Below are 27,488 nucleotides of genomic sequence, written 5' to 3'. Positions count from 1 at the left end.
AACGGGCACCTGGTTTTATTTTGGGTTACCAGGGGTGAAATTTTAGAACTGTTTTAAATACTTTTAAAGGGTATAGGGACCTCCATACCCACCCTGACAGCACCCTACTACGGGCCCAAGACCAAATGACACACACACAAAGACATGGGTGAGTTTCAAATAAATAGTCTTTATTTATCAGTGAATCATGGGTTGATTTGTCCCTCAATTAGTGTCCGCGCTCGGCTGGCGTTACGAGGCAAATTATGGAACCGGTAGTACCATGCCTGGGTTTCCAGAGAATGACACATATGGTCAGCCACAGTCCCCCGGTCTTTAACCGAGCCTTGATTAAAGTTCAATGTAGCAATGCTTCGTCGAATTGTACCGAAGGTGACTTTACTTCCAATGCCAATTTCTTCAAATAGCTGGCCCACATACTCACAGATATTGCTGTACGGTTGACCGCAGGACGTGAAAAAGAAGAGTGTTGTGTCTGAGGTGATTCCACTCAGATGAGGCCTGATCTGATGGAATCGTTTAAGCCAAGTGTATTCCTGCACAGATAGAACAATTCTGCACTCACCGAAGCTATAGTTCGTTTTGTGGCTTGAAATAGACATCTGATAACCCCCACTTTCCGGGGTTACTTCAGTAAATTCCCTCTCACTGAATGTGGTGACTGGGGATCGTCGAGTGCCATTAAAGATGGCCAACCGGCTGGACATGAGAGCCGCAAACCTACGTCTATCAGCGCAGGTGGGTCGGACCTCCAGCCTACTGAGAACCGAAGGAATAGCTTGATTGCTTTGCTCAACAAATCGGCTTAACTCCGCAGCGCTGAGCACCTCGTCCCTGCAGCGTTTGCGGAATTTTGCCCTGTGTGTTGCCTGGCTCTGCCGCGAATCCCTGTCCATCTTTGCCAAGCAGAGTAACAACTTTCGGATTTTACTGGCTCTAGCCTGCAGACCTTCTGGCCGGAACTGAATGAGATAGTTCAAGAAACTTCGAACATCGGATCGGTACATTTTTAACGTGGATGGTGCCAAACTACGGTCTTCACATTGACCGTACCACTCAGACGCACGTCTGTAGTTATCCAGAGAACACAGTCCTTCATCGGCCTTGCCCTCTGACATATAGCGGAGGAATTTACGTACTCGGGATAGACTGGTGCGACAATTGTCAATTCGTTTAACTGAAGGGTTTCTACCCGTAGCAAAGTGCTCATATTCAGTCAAAATTACATTTCTCCAACCTTCAATTCCGGAATCCACACCGCCGCCTTCATCGCTCTCGCTCTCCGTGGAAGTCGCCTCCGCGCAGCCTCGCTCCCTCGGTTCCGAGCGTGGTTCACCACCGATCTGGCTGGTTGACTGCACCGGCCCAGTCGCCACCGCCTGCTCACTCTCGTCCAACAGCTGCTGATCCACGCACAACTCACTTCCCACACACTGGAAATACACAGGGTTCTCCCAGGGCTCCAGCCGCGGTGCAACATCGTTGTTAGGCTGCGTACACTTCCATGATCCGGGCCGCTGTCTCTCGGCTGAAAGCCGCAAGATTGCATAGCACACTTCCATTTAATAGTACCAGGCTTAAGTGCATGGACAGACTTGAAATGCCGGTCTATCCGCGCGATATTCAGCTTGGAACAAAGCCCACAGTCACGTCTTAGTCTGCCGCTCATAGCTTCTCTCTCTCTCCTGCCTTCCCGAGTGGGAGTGTGTGTGTGTCTCTCTTGGTGTGCTCCACCACATTAAAACCTAACCCTAACCCTTTAACCTAACTCCTAAACTTAACCCTAAACCTAACCCCTAGCCTAGTCATCTAGCTCGAATTTGTAAAATAAAGTACATTTAGCAAATTTGTAACATATAATAGCATTTGTAATCCGTAACATATCATACACAATAGGTGATGGACATCCACAAGTTAATACATACCATACGAAATGTAACGTATCATACTAAACGGAGTCTCGGGTTTTCTTAGAGAATTATACGAAATTCTCTGAGACCATGCTGGGTTTACTGTTCCAAAGCACACAGCCATTGTTTGCATACAGCTTGTCATCATGGCTGGGATGTGCCTGGCTGCATGAGCTGTAAGAACGGCTCCAAGTTGCTTCATCGAGATAATCATTCTACCCACACAAGACCCTGATCAGTATATGTACTACAGAACTTTCTGTGTTGATTGAAGACATACCCTAGACCCTCCTGTGAGACACCTCATTATGGATATGAGTACTGGCTGCGTCCCAAATGACACCCTATTCCCCTACATAGTGCACTCCTTTTGACCAGGGCAGTGTTACCCAGCTCCAGTAGCCTCAACAGTACACACTTGTATTTCCAGGAACAGAGTTGGGGAGCCCTGCCCTAGACCGGTGGTTCCCAACTCCTGGAATACCCCCCTGGAGTACTGGAGTTGGGCTGTTGGGGGTACTGGAGTTGGGCTATTGGGGGTACTGGAGTTGGGCTGTTGGGGGTACTGGAGTTGGGCTGTTGGGGGTACTGGAGTTGGGCTGTTGGGGGTACTGGAGGGCTGGAGTTGGACTGTTGGGGGTACAGGAGTTGGGCTGTTGGGGGTACTGGAGTTGGACTGTTGGGGGTACTGGAGGGCTGGAGTTGGATTGTTGGGGGTACAGGAGTTGGGCTGTTGGGGGTACTGGAGTTGGGCTGTTGGGGATCCTGGAGTACTGGAGTTGGGCTGTTGGGGGTACTGGAGTTGGACTGTTGGGGGTACTGGAGGGCTGGAGTTGGACTGTTGGGGGTACAGGAGTTAGGCTGTTGGGGGTACTGGAGTTGGACTGTTGGGGGCACTGGAGTTGGGCTGTTGGGGGCACTGGAGTTGGGCTGTTGGGAGTACTGGAGGGCTGGAGTTGAGAATAGGGTTCCATTTTGGACAAGTCAGTGTTTGTTCTCGTTATGACCACTCTGTCATGTGCTGCTGTCATGGGTACACACTGACACATATTGACACCCAGTAAACTGGCTGACTCATAAGGAGATAGGACAGGTCATATACACTACCGTGAGTTGATGTTTACTATGAGTTGACAGTGATCTAAAGTTGCCACTCGGGCTCCTGAGTGGCACAGCGGTCCAAGGCACTGCATCTAAGTGCTAAAGGCATCACTACAGACCCTGGTTCGATTCCAGGCTGTATCACAACCGGCCGTGATTGGGACTCCTATAGGGCGGTACACAATTGACCCAGTGTCGTTAGGGTTTGGCGGTGGTAGGCCGTCATTGTAAATAAGAATTTGTTCTTGTTTGTGGTCACTTAGACATTTCCTTGTTTTTTTGTCCATTAAAATAACATCAAATTAATCAGAAATACAGTGTAGACATTGTTAATGCTGTAAATGACTATTGTAGCTGGAAATGGCAGATTTTTTTAATGGAATATCTACAGAGGCCCATTATCAACAACCATCACTCCTGTATTCCAATGGCTTGTTGTGTTAGCCTTTTAAAATGATAAACTTTGATTAGCTAATTGATCATTAGAAAACCATTTTGCAATTATGTTAGCACAGCTGAAAACTGTTGTCCTGATTTAAAGAAGCAATAAAACTAGCCTTTTTTAGACTAGATGAATATCTGGAGCATCAGCATTTGTGGGTTCGATTACAGGCTCAAAATGGCCAGAAACAAAGAACTTTCTTCTGAAACTCGTCAGTCTATTCTTGTTCTGAGAAATGAAGGCTATTCCATGTGAGAAATTACCAAGAAACTGAAAATCCCGTACAATGATGTGTACTACTTCCTTAACAGAACAGCGCAAACTGTCTCTAACCAGAATAGAAAGAGGAGTGAGAGGCCCCGGTGCACAACTGAGCAAGAGGACAAGTACATTAGAGTGTCTAGTTTGAGAAACAGACGCCTCACAAGTCCTCAACTCGCAGCTTCATTAAATAGTACCCGCAAAACACCAGTCTCAACGTTAACAGTGAAGAGGTGACTCCAGGATGCTGGCTTTCTAGGCAGAGTTGCAAAGAAAAAGACATATCTCAGACTGGCCATTAAAAAGAAAAGATTAAGATTGGCAAAAGAACATAGACACTGGACAGAGGAACTCTGCCTAGAAGGCCAGCATCCCGGAGTCGCCTCTTCACTGTTGACGTTGAGACTGGACAGAGGAACTTTGCCTAGAAGGCCAGCATCCCGGGTTCGCCTCTTCACTGTTGCCGTTGAGACTGGTGTTTTGTAGTGTTCTATTTTTTCCAGTACTTGCCTATGTAACGTCCATGTAAAAACAAAAATGTCTGATAAGAATGAATAATGTCCGACAATACTTTTTTAAATGATATGCGCTATACATTTTGCCTAGAAGTTTTGCATCACAACACTGAAGTGTAAGGGGCCTTCAATTTTTTGAAATGGACTGGATCTTTATATTTACCACTTGGGTCCTGTTTCATTAATAATGATATCAGACCTTTTTGTTGAGCGTGGTCTGATAATCTACCATTTTATATAAGAGTGGTTAAAACATGCTAATAACAGTCCTCTGAGAATATCAGAAAAAGTTTGGTATACTTCCACTGGTATACCATTCAGCCCTGGAGTTTTCCCAGCCTTAAAGGCTTTAATTGCATCAAGAAGTTCTTCCTCTGTAATTTCACCTTTTACATGAGTCTTTCTGTACAGATGTTTAATGTTACATTATTAATAGAACAACAAAAAAATCCATACATATAGCTTCAGTTAGAGGAGATGGAGGAGACTGAAATGAAAACATATGATTAATGTTCTTTACTTCCTCTTTTCAAAATATAATTTGATGAATCATGGGTGACTCCGTCATTTCTTAAAAGTGTCAGTAAATTATTTTTGGTAGCATTTCTATGTTGAAGATTAAAAAAATAATTTGTTGAATTCTCCCCCCCCACATGTTCCATCCAGTTTGCTTTATTTTTTATAATATATTACACTGGATCTTTCTTGAACAAGTTCCTCCATTTCTTTTTGTTTTTCCTGCTATCTATCTGTTCTGTTAGACCTTCTATTTCCTTTTGTTGGTATGGACTCTTTTCACCTAAATTGCTTTTGTATTGAATTGCATGGCCTCTAAAGGCACATTTTAAAAGTGTCCCATACAATAAGGGGATCTGCTGTACCTATGTTATGTAGGGAAAGATTCAGTGATAAATTCCTCTGTCCAATAGGCTTCGATTTAAATTTCCAATATCCTCACCCACGTGGAAATTCAGTAAGAGTAATGTATATGCCAATTATCTGATGGTCCGACCACATTCTGTCCCCTAACAACACTTTTTTTTTTACTTTTGGTGCCAACAAGAATGACATAAGAAAGTAGTCGACTAGCTTGATTAAACCTCCTCCGTGTACATCTCACTAGGTCAGGATATTAAACCTCCTCCGTGTATATCTCACTAGGTCAGGATATTAAACCTCCTCCGTGTATATCTCACTAGGTCAGGATATTAAACCTCCTCCGTGTATATCTCACTAGGTCAGGATATTAAACCTCCTCCGTGTATATCTCCCTAGGTCAGGATATTAAACCTCCTCCGTGTATATCTCACTAGGTCAGGGTATTAAACCTCCTCCGTGTATATCTCACTTGGTCAGGATATTAAACCTCCTCCATGTATATCTCACTAGGTCAGGATATTAAACCTCCTCCATGTATATCTCACTAGGTCAGGATATTAAACCTCCTCCATGTATATCTCACTAGGTCAGGATATTAAACCTCCTCCATGTATATCTCACTAGGTCAGGATATTAAACCTCCTCCATGTATATCTCACTAGGTCAGGATATTAAACCTCCTCCATGTATATCTCACTAGGTCAGGATATTAAACCTCCTCCGTGTATGTCTCACTAGGTCAGGATATTAAACCTCCTCCATGTATATCTCACTAGGTCAGGATATTAAACCTCCTCCGTGTATATCTCACTAGGTCAGGATATTAAACCTCCGCCATGTATATCTCACTAGGTCAGGATATTAAACCTCCATGTATATCTCACTAGGTCAGGATATTAAACCTCCTCCATGTATATCTCACTAGGTCAGGATATTAAACCTCCATGTATATCTTACTATGTCAGGATAGTAAACCTCCTCCATGTATATCTCACTAGATGATAGTTTGTAGTGTGATTTCCTTTACGCTCCATTGAGGTATTTAAAACAGTATTATAATCTCCCACCATAATAATATAGTCTTGTATTGCTTGCAGGGTTGATAATTTATTATATATATTTTGAAATAAGTGTGGATCATCATTATTTGGTCCGTAAAGGTTAATGAGCCATATCTGTTTATGGTCCAATAATATATTTCAAATAATCCATCTACCTGGAGGATCTGTTTGAACACCCACAGAACAGAAACAAATCAACTGCCAAAAACTGTTCCAAGCCCTCAGCTCGATTTTATTATATATAAAAAAATACAAATCTTGCATATCTTAATTCCACAATTAAGGACTAATATGTGTTATAATGTTTTTTATTTTTTATTTTATTTCACCTTTATTTAACCAGGTAGGCAAGTTGAGAACAAGTTCTCATTTACAATTGCGACCTGGCCAAGATAAAGCAAAGCAGTTCGACAACATACAAAAACACAGAGTTACACATGGAGTAAAACAACATACAATCAATGATGCAGTAGAAGAAAAAAAAAATAAGACTATATACAATGTGAGCAAATGATGTGAGATAAGGGAGGTAAAGGCAAAAAAAATGCCAATGTAGGCAGTTCATGTGAAGGATTGTTACCTGTAACCAAGACTGGCATTACAAAAGTTAACATTTTTTGTAAGCAATTATTATGATTCATCCTGTATTGTCCCTAACATCATAACCCCTTAGCAACAGATGTGGGACACAAACAACACACACACACACACACACACACACACACACACACACACACACACACACACACGTACTCTCCACCCTTCCCCCACAAACAACCACAAGTTGTTCCATCCCCGTGTCCAACTCAAGAGAAGACTTGATGTACGAGTGCATTACAAGTTGTGGCTGTTTGAGACAACATGTAAATTGAGCAAGAATGAGGAGATTTTATTAACCAATGCCAAATCCTGTGTACAAAACAGTGAGTGAATGTTCTAGACTGCTACCTAGCTAGCTAGTTGACTGCTGTGGTTAGCCAGTTGACTGCTGTGGCTAGCTAGTTGACTGCTGTGGCTAGCCAGTTGACTGCTGTGGCTAGCTAGTTGACTGCTGTGGCTAGCTAGCTGACTGCTGTGGCTAGCTAGTTGACTGCTGTGGCTAGCTAGTTGACTGCTGTGGCTAACCAGTTGACTGCTGTGGCTAGCTAGCTGACTTCTGTGGCTAGCCAGTTGACTGCTGTGGCTAGCCAGTTGACTGCTGTGGCTAGCTAGTTGACTGCTGTGGCTAGCCAGTTGACTGCTGTGGCTAGCTAGTTGACTGCTGTGGCTAGCCAGTTGACTGCTAGCTACAGCAACTCCTAGTAAACACTGCCCTGTCCCAGCCTGGACAATATCAACTCCTAGTAAACACTGCTCTGTCCCAGCCTGGACAATATCAACTCCTAGTAAACACTGCTCTGTCCCAGCCTGGACAATATCAACTCCTAGTAAACACTGCCCTGTCCCAGCCTGGACAATATCAACTCCTAGTAAACGCTGCCCTGTCCCAGGCTGGACAATATCAACTCCTAGTAAACACTGCCCTGTCCCAGCCTGGACAATATCAACTCCTAGAAAACACTGCTCTGTCCCACCTGGACAATATCAACTCCTAGTAAACACTGCTCTGTCCCAGCCTGGACAATATCAACTCCTAGTAAACACTGCCCTCTCCCAGCCTGGACAAGAGAAATACCTGTAAGAATGCTTTAAATTGACTACAGCTCAGCCTTCAACACCACTGTGCCCTCCAAGCTCATCACTAAGCTCTGGTTGTGTACACCTGTCAGCAATGGCTGTGGCTGAAATAACCCAATCCACCAAGGGGTGCCCACATACTGCTGTATATTTATAGTGTATTTATATTCTGACATTGCTCGTTCTGATATTTCTTATTTGGCCTTCCTGTTACACCTGGTGCTGTAGATGTCCTGGAGGGCAGGCAGTATGGCCCCGATGATGCAATATGGAGCTCAGTGGACTCCGCCCCGTGTGGAGCTCAGTAGACTCCGCCCCGTGTGGAGCTCAGTGGACTCCGCCCCGTGTGGAGCTCAGTGGACTCCGCCCCGTGTGGAGCTAGTTAGTTAGTTAGTTAGTTAGTTAGTTAGTTAGTTAGTTAGTTAGTTAGCTACTCTACAGCCTTTTGACTCCGCCCCGTGTGGAGCTCGGTGGACTCCGCCCTGTGTGCAGTGGACTCCGCCCTGTGTGGAGTGGATTCCGCCCCGTGTGGAGCTCAGTGGACTCCGCCCCGTGTGGAGCTCAGTGGACTCCGCCCCATGTGGAGTGGACTCCGCCCCGTGTGGAGTGGACTCTGCCCCGTGTGGAGCTCAGTGGACTCCGCCCCGTGTGGAGCTCAGTGGACTCCGCCCCGTGTGGAGCTCAGGCTAAGTCATGTGGCGAGGATGCCGTTGGCTCGGTCATGTGGCGAGGATGCCGCCAGAAAGGACCCCCAAAGTTGCCCTCAGATGGACACCGACGGAGTCGGCTGAGCTCCTTATAGGGCGTTGGGCCAGTAACTGAAAGGTTGCTGGATCGAATCCCTGAGCTGACAAGGTAAAAATCTGTCGTTCTGCCCCTGAACAAGGCAGTTAACCCACTGTTCCTAGGCCGTCATTGAAAATAAGAATTTGTTCTTAGCTTACTTGCCTAGTTAAATAAAAGTTAAATTTAACACTAACAAAAATGTACAAAAAAAAAATGGACACCAACTGGAAAGCGCAAGAGATGCAGGCCAAAAACAACATGGCAAATAATGTCTGGCTATTACAAGAGAACATAATGTCCTCTTGGCCTGGTTCTGAGGCAATACCAGTCCTTACAACACTGAAGAGAACAGCTTGGGGAGGGAGGGAGGGAGGGGAGGAGGGAGAGCGACACAGTGGTCAGTGTTCTACTATGAGGCAAGACCAATTCTTTAGAACACTGGAGAGGAGGAAACAGGGGGAAGGTAGAGGTGAGAGAGGGGAACAGAACAGAGGGGGGAGGTAGAGAGAGAGAGAGGAATATAACAGAGGGAGGGGGAGAGAGAGGGGAACAGAACAGAGAAAGAGACAGAACAAAGGGAGGAGGTAGAGAGAGAGAGGAATAGAACAGAGAGAGGAGGTAGAGAGAGGGAGGAATAGAACAGAGGGAGGAGGTAGAGAGAGGGAGGAAAAGAACAGAGGGAGGATGTAGAGAGAGAAACAGAACAGAGGGAGGAGGTAGAGAGAGGAAGGAATAGAACAGAGGGAGGAGGTAGAGAGAGGGAGGAATAGAACAGAGGGAGGAGATAGAGAGAGGGAGGAATAGAACAGAGGGAGGAGGTAGAGAGAGAAACAGAACAGAAGGAGGAGGTAGAGAGAGGGAGGAATAGAACAGAGGGAGGAGATAGAGAGAGGGAGGAATAGAACAGAGGGAGGAGGTAGAGAGAGGGAGGAATAGAACAGAGGGAGGAGGTAGAGAGAGGGAGGAACAGAACAGAGGGAGGGGGAGGGAGGAACAGAACAGAGGGGGGAGGTAGAGAGAGAAACAGAACAGAGGGAGGAGGTAGAGAGAGGGAGGAATAGAACAGAGGGAGGGGGGAGGGAGGAACAGAGAGAGAAAGAGACAGAACAGAGGGAGGAGGTAGAGAGAGAGAGGAATTGAACAGAGGGAGGAGGTAGAGAGAGGGAGGAATAGAACAGAGGGAGGGGAAGGGAGGAACAGAGAGAGAAAGAGACAGAACAGAGGGGTAATCAAGGAAATGACTAACAGAAAGCTGGGAATGTAAGCTACTAATATTGACTCAATGTTGTGAATACAGAATGTACAATAGTGAGTCTTAGTCACTGAGGAGGAGAGGGATCAGTACAGGGAGATCAGCGAAGCAGAGGAAAGAACTTGCTACCTAAACACACTGGTCGGACGTTTGGCAACTGGTAGTTGTACAGTACAAACTTCCCCCTGACCTCCTACCACAAAACTTTTCCATCTAGTCAAAGTGGCCTTCACATAGGAGGGCGACAGCCGCCGGTGACCATAGCAACGACATAAACAAACATTATCGAAAAGAATCGCGTTTAACACCGTAAGGTATTTTACCTGCAACATAAATGATTCATAAAAAAATGGGTTAGAAAACAATGATTTAGCTATCTAGCTGGAGTGGGCTAGTTATCTGGTCCTGCTGTCTGACGTGTTGTCAAACAGGCTACGTGATTGGTCAACAATGATGGCACCTCGTCACAAATAGAGCAGAATCCACGGTCGGCTGTCTGTCACAGCCTTTAGTGATGTTTCTGTATTACAATGAGACCAGACCAGAGCTGAGAAAGAGACAGAGGAAGGGTGAGGGAGGGATGTGAAGAGGGAACGGGGCATTGAGGATGAGAGAGAAACTATCCCCTACCTCACTACAGGGGTTAGTTAGTTACTCTACAGCCCTCTGTCTCCCTACCTCACCACAGGCGTTAGTTAGTTACTCTACAGCCCTGTCTCCCTACCCCACCACAGGGGTTAGTTAGTTAGTTAGTTAGTTAGTTAGTTAGTTAGTTAGTTAGTTAGTTAGTTACTCTACAGCCCTCTGTCTCCCTACCTCACCACAGGGGTTAGTTAGTTAGTTAGTCTACAGCCCTCTGTCTCACTACCTCACCACAGGGGTTAGTTAGTTACTCTACAGCCCTCTGTCTCCCTACCTCACCACAGGGGTTAGTTAGTTACTCTACAGCCCTCTGGCTCCCTACCTCACCACAGGGGTTAGTTAGTTACTCTACAGCCCTCTGCCTCCCTACCTCACCACAGGGGTTAGATAGTTACTCTACAGCCCTCTGTCTCCCTACCTCACCAATGGGGTTAGTTAGTTACTCTACAGCCCTCTGTCTCCCTACCACACCACAGGGGTTAGTTAGTTAGTTAGTCTACAGCCCTCTGTCTCCCTACCTCACCACAGGGGTTTGTTAGTTACTCTTCAGCCCCTGTCTCCCTACCTCACCACAGGGGTTAGTTAGTTAGTTAGTTACTCTACAGCCCTCTGCCTCCCTACCTCACCACAGGGGTTAGTTAGTTAGTTAGTCTACAGCCCTCTGTCTCCCTACCTCACCACAGGGGTTTGTTAGTTACTCTTCAGCCCATGTCTCCCTACCTCACCACAGGGGTTAGTTAGTTAGTTAGTTACTCTACAGCCCTCTGCCTCCCTACCTCACCACAGGGGTTAGTTAGTTACTCTACAGCCCTCTGTCTCCCTACCTCACCACAGGGGTTAGTTAGTTAGATACTCTACATCCCTCTGTCTCCATACCACACCACAGGGGTTAGTTAGTTAGTTAGTTAGTTAGTTAGTTAGTTAGTTACTCTAAAGCCCTTTGTCTCCCTACCTCACCACAGGGGTTAGTTAGTTAGTTAGTTAGTTAGTTACTCTTCAGCTCTCTGTCTCATTACTTCACCACAGGGGTTAGTTAGTTAGTTAGTTAGTTAGTTAGTTAGTTAGTTAGTCTACAGCCTTTTGTCTCCCTACCTCACCACAGTGGTTAGTTAGTTACTCTGCAGCCCTCTGTCTCCCTACCTCACCACAGGGGTTAGTTAGTTAGATACTCTACATCCCTCTGTCTCCCTACCACACCACAGGGGTTAGTTAGTTACTCTACAGCCCTCTGTCACCCTACCACACCACAGGGGTTAGTTAGTTACTCTACAGCCCTCTGTCTCCCTACCTCACCACAGGGGTTAGTTAGTAACTCTACAGCCCTCTGTCTCCCTACCACACCACAGGGGTTAGTTAGTTAGTTAGTTAGTTAGTTAGTTAGTTAGTTAGTTACTCTACCGCCCTCTGCCTCCCTACCTCACCACAGGGGTTAGTTAGTTAGTTAGTTAGTTACTCTTCAGCTCTCTGTCTCACTACCTCACCACAGGGGTTAGTTAGTTAGTTAGTTAGTTAGTTAGTTAGTTAGTTAGTTAGTTAGTCTTCAGCCCTCTATCTCCCTACCTCACCACAGGGGTTAGTTAGTTATTTACTCTACAGCCCTCTGTCTCCCTACCTCACCACAGGGGTTAGTTAGTAACTCTACAGCCCTCTGTCTCCCTACCACACCACAGGGGTTAGTTAGTTAGTTAGTTAGTTAGTTAGTTAGTTAGTTAGTTAGTTAGTTAGTTAGTTACTCTACCGCCCTCTGCCTCCCTACCTCACCACAAGGGTTTAGTTAGTTACTCTAAAGCCCTCTGTCTCCCTACCACACCACAGGGGTAAGTTAGTTAGTTAGTCTACAGCCCTCTGTCTCCCTACCTCACCACAGGGGTTTGTTAGTTACTCTTCAGCCCCTGTCTCCCTACCTCACCACAGGGGTTAGTTAGTTAGTTAGTTACTCTACAGCCCTCTGCCTCCCTACCTCACCACAGGGGTTAGTTAGTTACTCTACAGCCCTCTGTCTCCCTACCTCACCACAGGGGTTAGTTAGTTAGATACTCTACATCCCTCTGTCTCCATACCACACCACAGGGGTTAGTTAGTTAGTTAGTTAGTTAGTTAGTTAGTTAGTTAGTTACTCTACCGCCCTCTGCCTCCCTACCTCACCACAAGGGGTTAGTTAGTTACTCTAAAGCCCTTTGTCTCCCTACCTCACCACAAGGGTTAGTTAGTTAGTTAGTTAGTTAGTTAGTTACTCTTCAGCTCTCTGTCTCATTACTTCACCACAGGGGTTAGTTAGTTAGTTAGTTAGTTAGTTAGTCTACAGCCTTTTGTCTCCCTACCTCACCACAGTGGTTAGTTAGTTACTCTGCAGCCCTCTGTCTCCCTACCTCACCACAGGGGTTAGTTAGTTAGATACTCTACATCCCTCTGTCTCCCTACCACACCACAGGGGTTAGTTAGTTACTCTACAGCCCTCTGTCACCCTACCACACCACAGGGGTTAGTTAGTTACTCTACAGCCCTCTGTCTCCCTACCTCACCACAGGGGTTAGTTAGTAACTCTACAGCCCTCTGTCTCCCTACCACACCACAGGGGTTAGTTAGTTAGTTAGTTAGTTAGTTAGTTAGTTAGTTACTCTACCGCCCTCTGCCTCCCTACCTCACCACTCTGTCTCACTACCTCACCACAGGGGTTAGTTAGTTAGTTAGTTAGTTAGTTAGTTAGTTAGTTAGTTAGTTAGTTAGTCTTCAGCCCTCTATCTCCCTACCTCACCACAGGGGTTAGTTAGTTATTTACTCTACAGCCCTCTGTCTCCCTACCTCACCACAGGGGTTAGTTAGTAACTCTACAGCCCTCTGTCTCCCTACCACACCACAGGGGTTAGTTAGTTAGTTAGTTAGTTACTCTACAGCCTTCTGTCTCCCTACCTCACCACAGGGGTTAGTTAGTTAGATACTCTACATCCCTCTGTCTCCCTACCTCACCACAGGGGTTAGTTAGTTAGTTACTCTACAGCCCTTTGTCTCCCTACCACACCACAGGGGTTAGTTAGTTACTCTACAGCCCTCTGTCTCCCTACCACACCACAGGGGTTAGTTAGTTACTCGACAGCCCTCTTTCACCCTACCTCACCACAGGGGTTAGTTAGTAACTCTACAGCCCTCTGTCTCCCTACCACACCACAGGGGTTAGTTAGTTAGTTAGTTAGTTAGTTAGTTAGTTAGTTAGTTAGTTAGTTAGTTAGTTAGTTACTCTACCGCCCTCTGCCTCCCTACCTCACCACAAGGGGTTAGTTAGTTACTCTAAAGCCCTCTGTCTCCCTACTTCACCACAGGGGTTAGTTAGTTAGTTAGTTACTCTTCAGCTCTTTGTCTCACTACCTCACCACAGGGGTTAGTTAGTTAGTTAGTTAGTTAGTTAGTTAGTTAGTTAGTTAGTTAGTTACTCTACAGCCTTTTGTCTCCCTACCTCACCACAGGGGTTAGTTAGTTACTCTGCTGCCCTCTGTCTCCCTACCTCACCACAGGGGTTAGTTAGTTAGATACTCTACAGCCCTCTGTCTCCCTACCTCACCACAGAGGTTAGTTAGTAACTCTACAGCCCTCTGTCTCCCTACCACACCACAGGGGTTAGTTAGTTAGTTAGTTAGTTAGTTAGTTAGTTAGTTAGTTAGTTAGTTACTCTACCGCCCTCTGCCTCCCTACCTCGCCACAAGGGGATAGTTAGTTACTCTAAAGCCCTCTGTCTCCCTACCTCACCACAGGGGTTAGTTAGTTACTCTGCTGCCCTCTGTCTCCCTACCTCACCACAGGGGTTAGTTAGTTAGATACTCTACAGCCCTCTGTCTCCCTACCTCACCACAGGGGTTAGTTAGTAACTCTACAGCCCTCTGTCTCCCTACCACACCACAGGGGTTAGTTAGTTAGTTAGTTAGTTAGTTAGTTAGTTAGTTAGTTAGTTACTCTACCGCCCTCTGCCTCCCTACCTCACCACAAGGGGTTAGTTAGTTACTCTAAAGCCCTCTGTCTCCCTACCTCACCACAGGGGTTTGTTAGTTACTCTTCAGCCCCTGTCTCCCTACCTCACCACAGGGGTTAGTTAGTTAGTTAGTTACTCTACAGCCCTCTGCCTCCCTACCACACCACAGGGGTTAGTTAGTTACTCTACAGCCCTCTGTCTCCCTACCTCAACACAGGGGTTAGTTAGTTAGATACTCTACATCCCTCTGTCTCCATACCACACCACAGGGGTTAGTTAGTTAGTTAGTTAGTTAGTTAGTTAGTTACTCTACCGCCCTCTGCCTCCCTACCTCACCACAAGGGGTTAGTTAGTTACTCTAAAGCCCTCTGTCTCCCTACCTCACCACAGGGGTTAGTTAGTTAGATACTCTACATCCCTCTGTCTCCATACCACACCACAGGGGTTAGTTAGTTAGTTAGTTAGTTAGTTACTCTTCAGCTCTCTGTCTCACTACTTCACCACAGGGGTTAGTTAGTTAGTTAGTTAGTTAGTTAGTTACTTAGTTAGTCTACAGCCTTTTGTCTCCCTACCTCACCACAGTGGTTAGTTAGTTACTCTGCAGCCCTCTGTCTCCCTACCTCACCACAGGGGTTAGTTAGTTAGATACTCTACATCCCTCTGTCTCCCTACCACACCACAGGGGTTAGTTAGTTACTCTACAGCCCTCTGTCACCCTACCACACCACAGGGGTTAGTTAGTTACTCTACAGCCCTCTGTCTCCCTACCTCACCACAGTGGTTAGTTAGTAACTCTACAGCCCTCTGTCTCCCTACCACACCACAGGGGTTAGTTAGTTAGTTAGTTAGTTAGTTAGTTAGTTAGTTAGTTAGTTAGTTAGTTAGTTAGTTAGTTACTCTTCAGCTCTCTGTCTCACTAACTCACCACATGGGTTAGTTAGTTAGTTAGTTAGTTAGTTAGTTAGTTAGTTAGTTAGTTAGTTAGTTATTTACTCTTCAGCCCTCTGTCTCCCTACCTCACCACAGGGGTTAGTTAGTTATTTACTCTACAGCCCTCTGTCTCCCTACCTCACCACAGGGGTTAGTTAGTAACTCTACAGCCCTCTGTCTCCCTACCACACCACAGGGGTTAGTTAGTTAGTTAGTTAGTTACTCTACAGCATTCTGTCTCCCTACCTCACCACAGGGGTTAGTTAGTTAGTTAGTTAGTTAGTTAGTTAGTTAGTTACTCTGCAGCCCTCTGTCTCCCTACCTCACCACAGGGGTTAGTTAGTTAGATACTCTACATCCCTCTGTCTCCCTACCTCACCACAGGGGTTAGTTAGTTAGTTACTCTACAGCCCTCTGTCTCCCTACCACACCACAGGGGTTAGTTAGTTACTCTACAGCCCTCTGTCTCCCTACCACACCACAGGGGTTAGTTAATTACTCTACAGCCCTCTTTCTCCCTACCTCACCACAGGGGTTAGTTAGTAACTCTACAGCCCTCTGTCTCCCTACCACACCACAGGGGTTAGTTAGTTATTTAGTTAGTTAGTAAGTTAGTTAGTTAGTTAGTTAGTTAGTTAGTTAGTTAGTTAGTTAGTTACTCTACTGCCCTCTGCCTCCCTACCTCACCACAAGGGGTTAGTTAGTTACTCTAAAGCCCTCTGTCTCCCTACCACACCACAGGGGTTAGTTAGTTACTCTACAGCCCTCTGTCTCCCTACCTCACCACAGGGGTTAGTTAGTAACTCTACAGCCCTCTGTCTCCCTACCACACCACAGGGGTTAGTTAGTTAGTTAGTTAGTTAGTTAGTTAGTTAGTTAGTTAGTTAGTTAGTTACTCTTCAGCTCTCTGTCTCACTAACTCACCACAGGGGTTAGTTAGTTAGTTAGTTAGTTAGTTAGTTAGTTAGTTAGTCAGTTAGTTAGTTAGTTAGTTAGTTAGTTAGTTATTTACTCTTCAGCCCTCTGTCTCCCTACCTCACCACAGGGGTTAGTTAGTTATTTACTCTACAGCCCTCTGTCTCCCTACCTCACCACATGGGTTATTTAGTAACTCTACAGCCCTCTGTCTCCCTACCACACCACAGGGGTTAGTTAGTTAGTTAGTTAGTTAGTTAGTTAGTTAGTTAGTTACTCTTCAGCTCTCTGTCTCACTAACTCACCACAGGGGTTAGTTAGTTAGTTAGTTAGTTAGTTAGTTAGTTAGTTAGTTAGTTAGTTAGTTAGTTACTCTTCAGCCCTCTGTCTCCCTACCTCACCACAGGGGTTAGTTAGTTATTTACTCTACAGCCCTCTGTCTCCCTACCTCACCACAGGGGTTAGTTAGTAACTCTACAGCCCTCTGTCTCCCTACCACACCACAGGGGTTAGTTAGTTAGTTAGTTACTCTACAGCATTCTGTCTCCCTACCTCACCACAGGGGTTAGTTAGTTAGTTAGTTAGTTAGTTAGTTAGTTAGTTAGTTACTCTGCAGCCCTCTGTCTCCCTACCTCACCACAGGGGTTAGTTAGTTAGATACTCTACATCCCTCTGTCTCCCTACCTCACCACAGGGGTTAGTTAGTTAGTTACTCTACAGCCCTCTGTCTCCCTACCACACCACAGGGGTTAGTTAGTTACTCTACAGCCCTCTGTCTCCCTACCACACCACAGGGGTTAGTTAGTTATTTAGTTAGTTAGTAAGTTAGTTAGTTAGTTAGTTAGTTAGTTAGTTAGTTAGTTAGTTAGTTAGTTAGTTAGTTACTCTACCGCCCTCTGCCTCCCTACCTCGCCACAAGGGGTTAGTTAGTTACTCTAAAGCCCTCTGTCTCCCTACCTCACCACAGGGGTTAGTTAGTTAGATACTCTACAGCCCTCTGTCTCCCTACCTCACCACAGGGGTTAGTTAGTAACTCTACAGCCCTCTGTCTCCCTACCACACCACAGGGGTTAGTTAGTTAGTTAGTTAGTTAGTTAGTTACTCTACTGCCCTCTGCCTCCCTACCTCACCACAAGGGGTTAGTTAGTTACTCTAAAGCCCTCTGTCTCCCTACCACACCACAGGGGTTAGTTAGTTAATTAGTCTACAGCCCTCTGTCTCCCTACCTCACCACAGGGGTTTGTTAGTTACTCTTCAGCCCATGTCTCCCTACCTCACCACAGGGGTTAGTTAGTTAGTTAGTTACTCTACAGCCCTCTGCCTCCCTACCTCACCACAGGGGTTAGTTAGTTACTCTACAGCCCTCTGTCTCCCTACCTCAACACAGGGGTTAGTTAGTTAGATACTCTACATCCCTCTGTCTCCATACCACACCACAGGGGTTAGTTAGTTAGTTAGTTAGTTAGTTAGTTAGTTAGTTAGTTAGTTAGTTAGTTAGTTACTCTACCGCCCTCTGCCTCCCTACCTCACCACAAGGGGTTAGTTAGTTACTCTAAAGCCCTCTGTCTCCCTACCTCACCACAGGGGTTAGTTAGTTAGTTAGTTAGTTACTCTTCAGCTCTCTGTCTCACTACCTCACCACAGGGGTTAGTTAGTTAGTTAGTTAGTTAGTTAGTTAGTTAGTTAGTTAGTTAGTTAGTTAGTTAGTTAGTTAGTTAGTTAGTTAGTTAGTTACTCTACAGCCTTTTGTCTCCCTACCTCGCCACAGGGGTTAGTTAGTTACTCTGCTGCCCTCTGTCTCCCTACCTCACCACAGGGGTTAGTTAGTTAGATACTCTACAGCCCTCTGTCTCCCTACCTCACCACAGGGGTTAGTTAGTAACTCTACAGCCCTCTGTCTCCCTACCACACCACAGGGGTTAGTTAGTTAGTTAGTTACTCTACAGCATTCTGTCTCCCTACCTCACCACAGGGGTTAGTTAGTTAGTTAGTTAGTTAGTTAGTTAGTTACTCTGCAGCCCTCTGTCTCCCTACCTCACCACAGGGGTTAGTTAGTTAGATACTCTACATCCCTCTGTCTCCCTACCTCACCACAGGGGTTAGTTAGTTAGTTACTCTACAGCCCTCTGTCTCCCTACCACACCACAGGGGTTAGTTAGTTACTCTACAGCCCTCTGTCTCCCTACCACACCACAGGGGTTAGTTAGTTATTTAGTTAGTTAGTAAGTTAGTTAGTTAGTTAGTTAGTTAGTTAGTTAGTTAGTTAGTTACTCTACCGCCCTCTGCCTCCCTACCTCGCCACAAGGGGTTAGTTAGTTACTCTAAAGCCCTCTGTCTCCCTACCTCACCACAGGGGTTAGTTAGTTAGATACTCTACAGCCCTCTGTCTCCCTACCTCACCACAGGGGTTAGTTAGTAACTCTACAGCCCTCTGTCTCACTACCACACCACAGGGGTTAGTTAGTTAGTTAGTTAGTTAGTTAGTTAGTTACTCTACTGCCCTCTGCCTCCCTACCTCACCACAAGGGGTTAGTTAGTTACTCTAAAGCCCTCTGTCTCCCTACCACACCACAGGGGTTAGTTAGTTAATTAGTCTACAGCCCTCTGTCTCCCTACCTCACCACAGGGGTTTGTTAGTTACTCTTCAGCCCATGTCTCCCTACCTCACCACAGGGGTTAGTTAGTTAGTTAGTTACTCTACAGCCCTCTGCCTCCCTACCTCACCACAGGGGTTAGTTAGTTACTCTACAGCCCTCTGTCTCCCTACCTCAACACAGGGGTTAGTTAGTTAGATACTCTACATCCCTCTGTCTCCATACCACACCACAGGGGTTAGTTAGTTAGTTAGTTAGTTAGTTAGTTAGTTAGTTAGTTAGTTAGTTAGTTAGTTAGTTAGTTAGTTAGTTAGTTACTCTACCGCCCTCTGCCTCCCTACCTCACCACAAGGGGTTAGTTAGTTACTCTAAAGCCCTCTGTCTCCCTACCTCACCACAGGGGTTAGTTAGTTAGTTAGTTAGTTACTCTTCAGCTCTCTGTCTCACTACCTCACCACAGGGGTTAGTTAGTTAGTTAGTTAGTTAGTTAGTTAGTTAGTTAGTTAGTTAGTTAGTTAGTTAGTTAGTTAGTTAGTTAGTTACTCTACAGCCTTTTGTCTCCCTACCTCGCCACAGGGGTTAGTTAGTTACTCTGCTGCCCTCTGTCTCCCTACCTCACCACAGGGGTTAGTTAGTTAGATACTCTACAGCCCTCTGTCTCCCTACCTCACCACAGGGGTTAGTTAGTAACTCAACAGCCCTCTGTCTCCCTACCACACCACAGGGGTTAGTTAGTTAGTTAGTTAGTTAGTTAGTTAGTTAGTTAGTTAGTTAGTTAGTTACTCTACCGCCCTCTGCCTCCCTACCTCGCCACAAGGGGATAGTTAGTTACTCTAAAGCCCTCTGTCTCCCTACCTCACCACAGGGGTTAGTTAGTTACTCTGCTGCCCTCTGTCTCCCTACCTCACCACAGGGGTTAGTTAGTTAGATACTCTACAGCCCTCTGTCTCCCTACCACACCACAGGGGTTAGTTAGTTACTCTACAGCCCTCTGTCTCCCTACCACACCACAGGGGTTAGTTAATTACTCTACAGCCCTCTTTCTCCCTACCTCACCACAGGGGTTAGTTAGTAACTCTAAAGCCCTCTGTCTCCCTACCACACCACAGGGGTTAGTTAGTTATTTAGTTAGTTAGTAGTTAGTTAGTTAGTTAGTTAGTTGAGTTAGTTAGTTAGTTAGTTAGTTACTCTACTGCCCTCTGCCTCCCTACCTCACCACAAGGGGTTAGTTAGTTACTCTAAAGCCCTCTGTCTCCCTACCACACCACAGGGGTTAGTTAGTTACTCTACAGCCCTCTGTCTCCCTACCTCACCACAGGGGTTAGTTAGTAACTCTACAGCCCTCTGTCTCCCTACCACACCACAGGGGTTAGTTAGTTAGTTAGTTAGTTAGTTAGTTAGTTAGTTAGTTAGTTAGTTAGTTAGTTACTCTTCAGCTCTCTGTCTCACTAACTCACCACAGGGGTTAGTTAGTTAGTTAGTTAGTTAGTTAGTTAGTTAGTTAGTTAGTCAGTTAGTTAGTTAGTTAGTTAGTTAGTTAGTTATTTACTCTTCAGCCCTCTGTCTCCCTACCTCACCACAGGGGTTAGTTAGTTATTTACTCTACAGCCCTCTGTCTCCCTACCTCACCACATGGGTTAGTTAGTAACTCTACAGCCCTCTGTCTCCCTACCACACCACAGGGGTTAGTTAGTTAGTTAGTTAGTTAGTTAGTTAGTTAGTTAGTTACTCTTCAGCTCTCTGTCTCACTAACTCACCACAGGGGTTAGTTAGTTAGTTAGTTAGTTAGTTAGTTAGTTAGTTAGTTAGTTAGTTAGTTAGTTAGTTAGTTAGTTACTCTTCAGCCCTCTGTCTCCCTACCTCACCACAGGGGTTAGTTAGTTATTTACTCTACAGCCCTCTGTCTCCCTACCTCACCACAGGGGTTAGTTAGTAACTCTACAGCCCTCTGTCTCCCTACCACACCACAGGGGTTAGTTAGTTAGTTAGTTAGTTACTCTACAGCATTCTGTCTCCCTACCTCACCACAGGGGTTAGTTAGTTAGTTAGTTAGTTAGTTAGTTAGTTAGTTAGTTAGTTACTCTGCAGCCCTCTGTCTCCCTACCTCACCACAGGGGTTAGTTAGTTAGATACTCTACATCCCTCTGTCTCCCTACCTCACCACAGGGGTTAGTTAGTTAGTTACTCTACAGCCCTCTGTCTCCCTACCACACCACAGGGGTTAGTTAGTTACTCTACAGCCCTCTGTCTCCCTACCACACCACAGGGGTTAGTTAGTTATTTAGTTAGTAAGTTAGTTAGTTAGTTAGTTAGTTAGTTAGTTAGTTAGTTAGTTAGTTAGTTAGTTAGTTACTCTACCGCCCTCTGCCTCCCTACCTCGCCACAAGGGGTTAGTTAGTTACTCTAAAGCCCTCTGTCTCCCTACCTCACCACAGGGGTTAGTTAGTTAGATACTCTACAGCCCTCTGTCTCCCTACCTCACCACAGGGGTTAGTTAGTAACTCTACAGCCCTCTGTCTCCCTACCACACCACAGGGGTTAGTTAGTTAGTTAGTTAGTTAGTTAGTTACTCTACTGCCCTCTGCCTCCCTACCTCACCACAAGGGGTTAGTTAGTTACTCTAAAGCCCTCTGTCTCCCTACCACACCACAGGGGTTAGTTAGTTAGTTAGTCTACAGCCCTCTGTCTCCCTACCTCACCACAGGGGTTTGTTAGTTACTCTTCAGCCCATGTCTCCCTACCTCACCACAGGGGTTAGTTAGTTAGTTAGTTACTCTACAGCCCTCTGCCTCCCTACCTCACCACAGGGGTTAGTTAGTTACTCTACAGCCCTCTGTCTCCCTACCTCAACACAGGGGTTAGTTAGTTAGATACTCTACATCCCTCTGTCTCCATACCACACCACAGGGGTTAGTTAGTTAGTTAGTTAGTTAGTTAGTTAGTTAGTTAGTTAGTTAGTTAGTTAGTTAGTTAGTTACTCTACCGCCCTCTGCCTCCCTACCTCACCACAAGGGGTTAGTTAGTTACTCTAAAGCCCTCTGTCTCCCTACCTCACCACAGGGGTTAGTTAGTTAGTTAGTTAGTTACTCTTCAGCTCTCTGTCTCACTACCTCACCACAGGGGTTAGTTAGTTAGTTAGTTAGTTAGTTAGTTAGTTAGTTAGTTAGTTAGTTAGTTAGTTAGTTAGTTAGTTAGTTAGTTAGTTACTCTACAGCCTTTTGTCTCCCTACCTCGCCACAGGGGTTAGTTAGTTACTCTGCTGCCCTCTGTCTCCCTACCTCACCACAGGGGTTAGTTAGTTAGATACTCTACAGCCCTCTGTCTCCCTACCTCACCACAGGGGTTAGTTAGTAACTCTACAGCCCTCTGTCTCCCTACCACACCACAGGGGTTAGTTAGTTAGTTAGTTACTCTACAGCATTCTGTCTCCCTACCTCACCACAGGGGTTAGTTAGTTAGTTAGTTAGTTAGTTAGTTAGTTAGTTAGTTACTCTGCAGCCCTCTGTCTCCCTACCTCACCACAGGGGTTAGTTAGTTAGATACTCTACATCCCTCTGTCTCCCTACCTCACCACAGGGGTTAGTTAGTTAGTTACTCTACAGCCCTCTGTCTCCCTACCACACCACAGGGGTTAGTTAGTTACTCTACAGCCCTCTGTCTCCCTACCACACCACAGGGGTTAGTTAGTTATTTAGTTAGTTAGTAAGTTAGTTAGTTAGTTAGTTAGTTAGTTAGTTAGTTAGTTAGTTAGTTACTCTACCGCCCTCTGCCTCCCTACCTCGCCACAAGGGGTTAGTTAGTTACTCTAAAGCCCTCTGTCTCCCTACCTCACCACAGGGGTTAGTTAGTTAGATACTCTACAGCCCTCTGTCTCCCTACCTCACCACAGGGGTTAGTTAGTAACTCTACAGCCCTCTGTCTCCCTACCACACCACAGGGGTTAGTTAGTTAGTTAGTTAGTTAGTTAGTTAGTTAGTTACTCTACTGCCCTCTGCCTCCCTACCTCACCACAAGGGGTTAGTTAGTTACTCTAAAGCCCTCTGTCTCCCTACCACACCACAGGGGTTAGTTAGTTAATTAGTCTACAGCCCTCTGTCTCCCTACCTCACCACAGGGGTTTGTTAGTTACTCTTCAGCCCATGTCTCCCTACCTCACCACAGGGGTTAGTTAGTTAGTTAGTTACTCTACAGCCCTCTGCCTCCCTACCTCACCACAGGGGTTAGTTAGTTACTCTACAGCCCTCTGTCTCCCTACCTCAACACAGGGGTTAGTTAGTTAGATACTCTACATCCCTCTGTCTCCATACCACACCACAGGGGTTAGTTAGTTAGTTAGTTAGTTAGTTAGTTAGTTAGTTAGTTAGTTAGTTAGTTAGTTAGTTAGTTAGTTAGTTAGTTAGTTACTCTACCGCCCTCTGCCTCCCTACCTCACCACAAGGGGTTAGTTAGTTACTCTAAAGCCCTCTGTCTCCCTACCTCACCACAGGGGTTAGTTAGTTAGTTAGTTAGTTACTCTTCAGCTCTCTGTCTCACTACCTCACCACAGGGGTTAGTTAGTTAGTTAGTTAGTTAGTTAGTTAGTTAGTTAGTTAGTTAGTTAGTTAGTTAGTTAGTTAGTTAGTTAGTTACTCTACAGCCTTTTGTCTCCCTACCTCGCCACAGGGGTTAGTTAGTTACTCTGCTGCCCTCTGTCTCCCTACCTCACCACAGGGGTTAGTTAGTTAGATACTCTACAGCCCTCTGTCTCCCTACCTCACCACAGGGGTTAGTTAGTAACTCAACAGCCCTCTGTCTCCCTACCACACCACAGGGGTTAGTTAGTTAGTTAGTTAGTTAGTTAGTTAGTTAGTTAGTTACTCTACCGCCCTCTGCCTCCCTACCTCGCCACAAGGGGATAGTTAGTTACTCTAAAGCCCTCTGTCTCCCTACCTCACCACAGGGGTTAGTTAGTTACTCTGCTGCCCTCTGTCTCCCTACCTCACCACAGGGGTTAGTTAGTTAGATACTCTACAGCCCTCTGTCTCCCTACCTCACCACAGGGGTTAGTTAGTAACTCTACAGCCCTCTGTCTCCCTACCACACCACAGGGGTTAGTTAGTTAGTTAGTTAGTTAGTTAGTTAGTTAGTTAGTTAGTTACTCTACTGCCCTCTTCCTCCCTACCTCACCACAAGGGGTTAGTTAGTTACTCTAAAGCCCTCTGTCTCCCTACCACACCACAGGGGTTAGTTAGTTAGTTAGTCTACAGCCCTCTGTCTCCCTACCTCACCACAGGGGTTTGTTAGTTACTCTTCAGCCCCTGTCTCCCTACCTCACCACAGGGGTTAGTTAGTTAGTTAGTTACTCTACAGCCCTCTGCCTCCCTACCTCACCACAGGGGTTAGTTAGTTACTCTACAGCCCTCTGTCTCCCTACCTCAACACAGGGGTTAGTTAGTTAGATACTCTACATCCCTCTGTCTCCATACCACACCACAGGGGTTAGTTAGTTAGTTAGTTAGTTACTCTACCGCCCTCTGCCTCCCTACCTCACCACAGGGGTTAGTTAGTTAGATACTCTACAGCCCTCTGTCTCCCTACCTCACCACAGGGGTTAGTTAGTAACTCAACAGCCCTCTGTCTCCCTACCACACCACAGGGGTTAGTTAGTTAGTTAGTTAGTTAGTTAGTTAGTTAGTTAGTTAGTTACTCTACTGCCCTCTGCCTCCCTACCTCGCCACAAGGGGATAGTTAGTTACTCTAAAGCCCTCTGTCTCCCTACCTCACCACATGGGTTAGTTAGTTACTCTGCTGCCCTCTGTCTCCCTACCTCACCACAGGGGTTAGTTAGTTAGATACTCTACAGCCCTCTGTCTCCCTACCTCACCACAGGGGTTAGTTAGTAACTCTACAGCCCTCTGTCTCCCTACCACACCACAGGGGTTAGTTAGTTAGTTAGTTAGTTAGTTAGTTAGTTAGTTAGTTACTCTACCGCCCTCTTCCTCCCTACCTCACCACAAGGGGTTAGTTAGTTACTCTAAAGCCCTCTGTCTCCCTACCACACCACAGGGGTTAGTTAGTTAGTTAGTCTACAGCCCTCTGTCTCCCTACCTCACCACAGGGGTTTGTTATTTACTCTTCAGCCCCTGTCTCCCTACCTCACCACAGGGGTTAGTTAGTTAGTTAGTTACTCTACAGCCCTCTGCCTCCCTACCTCACCACAGGGGTTAGTTAGTTACTCTACAGCCCTCTGTCTCCCTACCTCAACACAGGGGTTAGTTAGTTAGATACTCTACATCCCTCTGTCTCCATACCACACCACAGGGGTTAGTTAGTTAGTTAGTTAGTTAGTTAGTTAGTTACTCTACCGCCCTCTGCCTCCCTACCTCACCACAAGGGGTTAGTTAGTTACTCTAAAGCCCTCTGTCTCCCTACCTCACCACAGGGGTTAGTTAGTTAGTTAGTTAGTTACTCTTCAGCTCTCTGTCTCACTACCTCACCACAGGGGTTAGTTAGTTAGTTAGTTAGTTAGTTACTCTACAGCCTTTTGTCTCCCTACCTCACCACAGGGGTTAGTTAGTTACTCTGCTGCCCTCTGTCTCACTACCTCACCACAGGGGTTAGTTAGTTAGATACTCTACAGCCCTCTGTCTCCCTACCTCACCACAGGGGTTAGTTAGTAACTCTACAGCCCTCTGTCTCCCTACCACACCACAGGGGTTAGTTAGTTAGTTAGTTAGTTAGTTAGTTAGTTAGTTAGTTAGTTAGTTACTCTACCGCCCTCTGCCTCCCTACCTCGCCACAAGGGGATAGTTAGTTACTCTAAAGCCCTCTGTCTCCCTACCTCACCACAGGGGTTAGTTAGTTACTCTGCTGCCCTCTGTCTCCCTACCTCACCACAGGGGTTAGTTAGTTAGATACTCTACAGCCCTCTGTCTCCCTACCTCACCACAGGGGTTAGTTAGTAACTCTACAGCCCTCTGTCTCCCTACCACACCACAGGGGTTAGTTAGTTAGTTAGTTAGTTAGTTAGTTACTCTACCGCCCTCTTCCTCCCTACCTCACCACAAGGGGTTAGTTAGTTACTCTAAAGCCCTCTGTCTCCCTACCACACCACAGGGGTTAGTTAGTTAGTTAGTCTACAGCCCTCTGCCTCCCTACCTCACCACAGGGGTTTGTTAGTTACTCTTCAGCCCCTGTCTCCCTACCTCACCACAGGGGTTAGTTAGTTAGTTACTCTACAGCCCTCTGCCTCCCTACCTCACCACAGGGGTTAGTTAGTTACTCTACAGCCCTCTGTCTCCCTACCTCAACACAGGGGTTAGTTAGTTAGATACTCTACATCCCTCTGTCTCCATACCACACCACAGGGGTTAGTTAGTTAGTTAGTTAGTTAGTTAGTTAGTTAGTTAGTTACTCTACCGCCCTCTGCCTCCCTACCTCACCACAAGGGGTTAGTTAGTTACTCTAAAGCCCTCTGTCTCCCTACCTCACCACAGGGGTTAGTTAGTTAGTTAGTTAGTTAGTTAGTTAGTTAGTTAGTTACTCTTCAGCTCTCTGTCTCACTACTTCACCACAGGGGTTAGTTAGTTAGTTAGTTAGTTAGTTAGTTAGTTAGTTAGTTAGTTAGTTAGTTAGTTAGTTAGTTAGTTAGTTAGTCTACAGCCTTTTGTCTCCCTACCTCACCACAGTGGTTAGTTAGTTACTCTGCAGCCCTCTGTCTCCCTACCTCACCACAGGGGTTAGTTAGTTAGATACTCTACATCCCTCTGTCTCCCTACCACACCACAGGGGTTAGTTAGTTATTCTAAAGCCCTCTGTCTCCCTACCACACCACAGGGGTTAGTTAGTTAGTTAGTCTACAGCCCTCTGTCTCCCTACCTCACCACAGGGGTTAGTTAGTTAGTTAGATACTCTAAAGCCCTTTGTCTCCCTACCTCACCACAGGGGTTAGTTAGTTAGTTAGTTACTCTACAGCCCTCTGTCTCCCTACCACACCACAGGGGTTAGTTAGTTACTCTACAGCCCTCTGTCTCCCTACCACACCACAGGGGTTAGTTAGTTACTCTACAGCCCTCTATCTCCCTACCTCACCACAGGGGTTAGTTAGTAACTCTACAGCCCTCTGTCTCCCTACCTCACCACAGGGGTTAGTTAGTTAGTTAGTTAGTTAGTTAGTTAGTTAGTTAGTTAGTTAGTTAGTTAGTTAGTTAGTTAGTTAGTTAGTTAGTTAGTTAGTTACTCTTCAGCCCTCTGTCTCCCTACCTCACCACAGGGGTTAGTTAGTTAGATACTCTACATCCCTCTGTCTCCCTACCACACCACTGGGGTTAGTTGGTTAGTTAGTTAGTTAGTTAGGTAGTTAGTTAGTTAGTTAGTTAGTTAGTTAGTTAGTTAGTTAGTTAGTTAGTTAGTTAGTTAGTTAGTTAGTTAGTTAGTTAGTTAGTTAGTTAGTTACTCTACCGTCCTCTGCCTCCCTACCTCACCACAGGGGTTAGTTAGTTACTCTGCAGCCCTCTGTCTCCCTACCTCACCACAGGGGTTAGTTAGTTAGATACTCTACAGCCCACTGTCTCCCTACCTCAC

The 27,488-nt window shown here is 45.8% G+C and overlaps 1 protein-coding gene across 1 annotated transcript in view; it reads left to right on the top strand.

Annotated features, from left to right (window-relative positions):
• Positions 1 to 8,550: 8,550 nt before the first annotated feature.
• LOC106591096 (endoplasmic reticulum-Golgi intermediate compartment protein 1) overlaps positions 8,551 to 27,488 on the top strand; it is a 92,650-nt gene continuing 73,712 nt past the window's right edge. Inside the window, 1 exon segment of the mRNA XM_045725004.1 lies at positions 8,551 to 8,628. Within this exon segment, the coding sequence (XP_045580960.1) occupies positions 8,551 to 8,628 (78 nt within the window).

Source organism: Salmo salar, chromosome ssa09, assembly GCF_905237065.1.
Source record: "Salmo salar chromosome ssa09, Ssal_v3.1, whole genome shotgun sequence".
Classification (NCBI taxonomy): domain Eukaryota; kingdom Metazoa; phylum Chordata; class Actinopteri; order Salmoniformes; family Salmonidae; genus Salmo; species Salmo salar.
The sequence above is the reverse complement of the archived record's forward strand: the minus strand, read 5'-3'. Positions and strand labels throughout refer to the sequence as shown.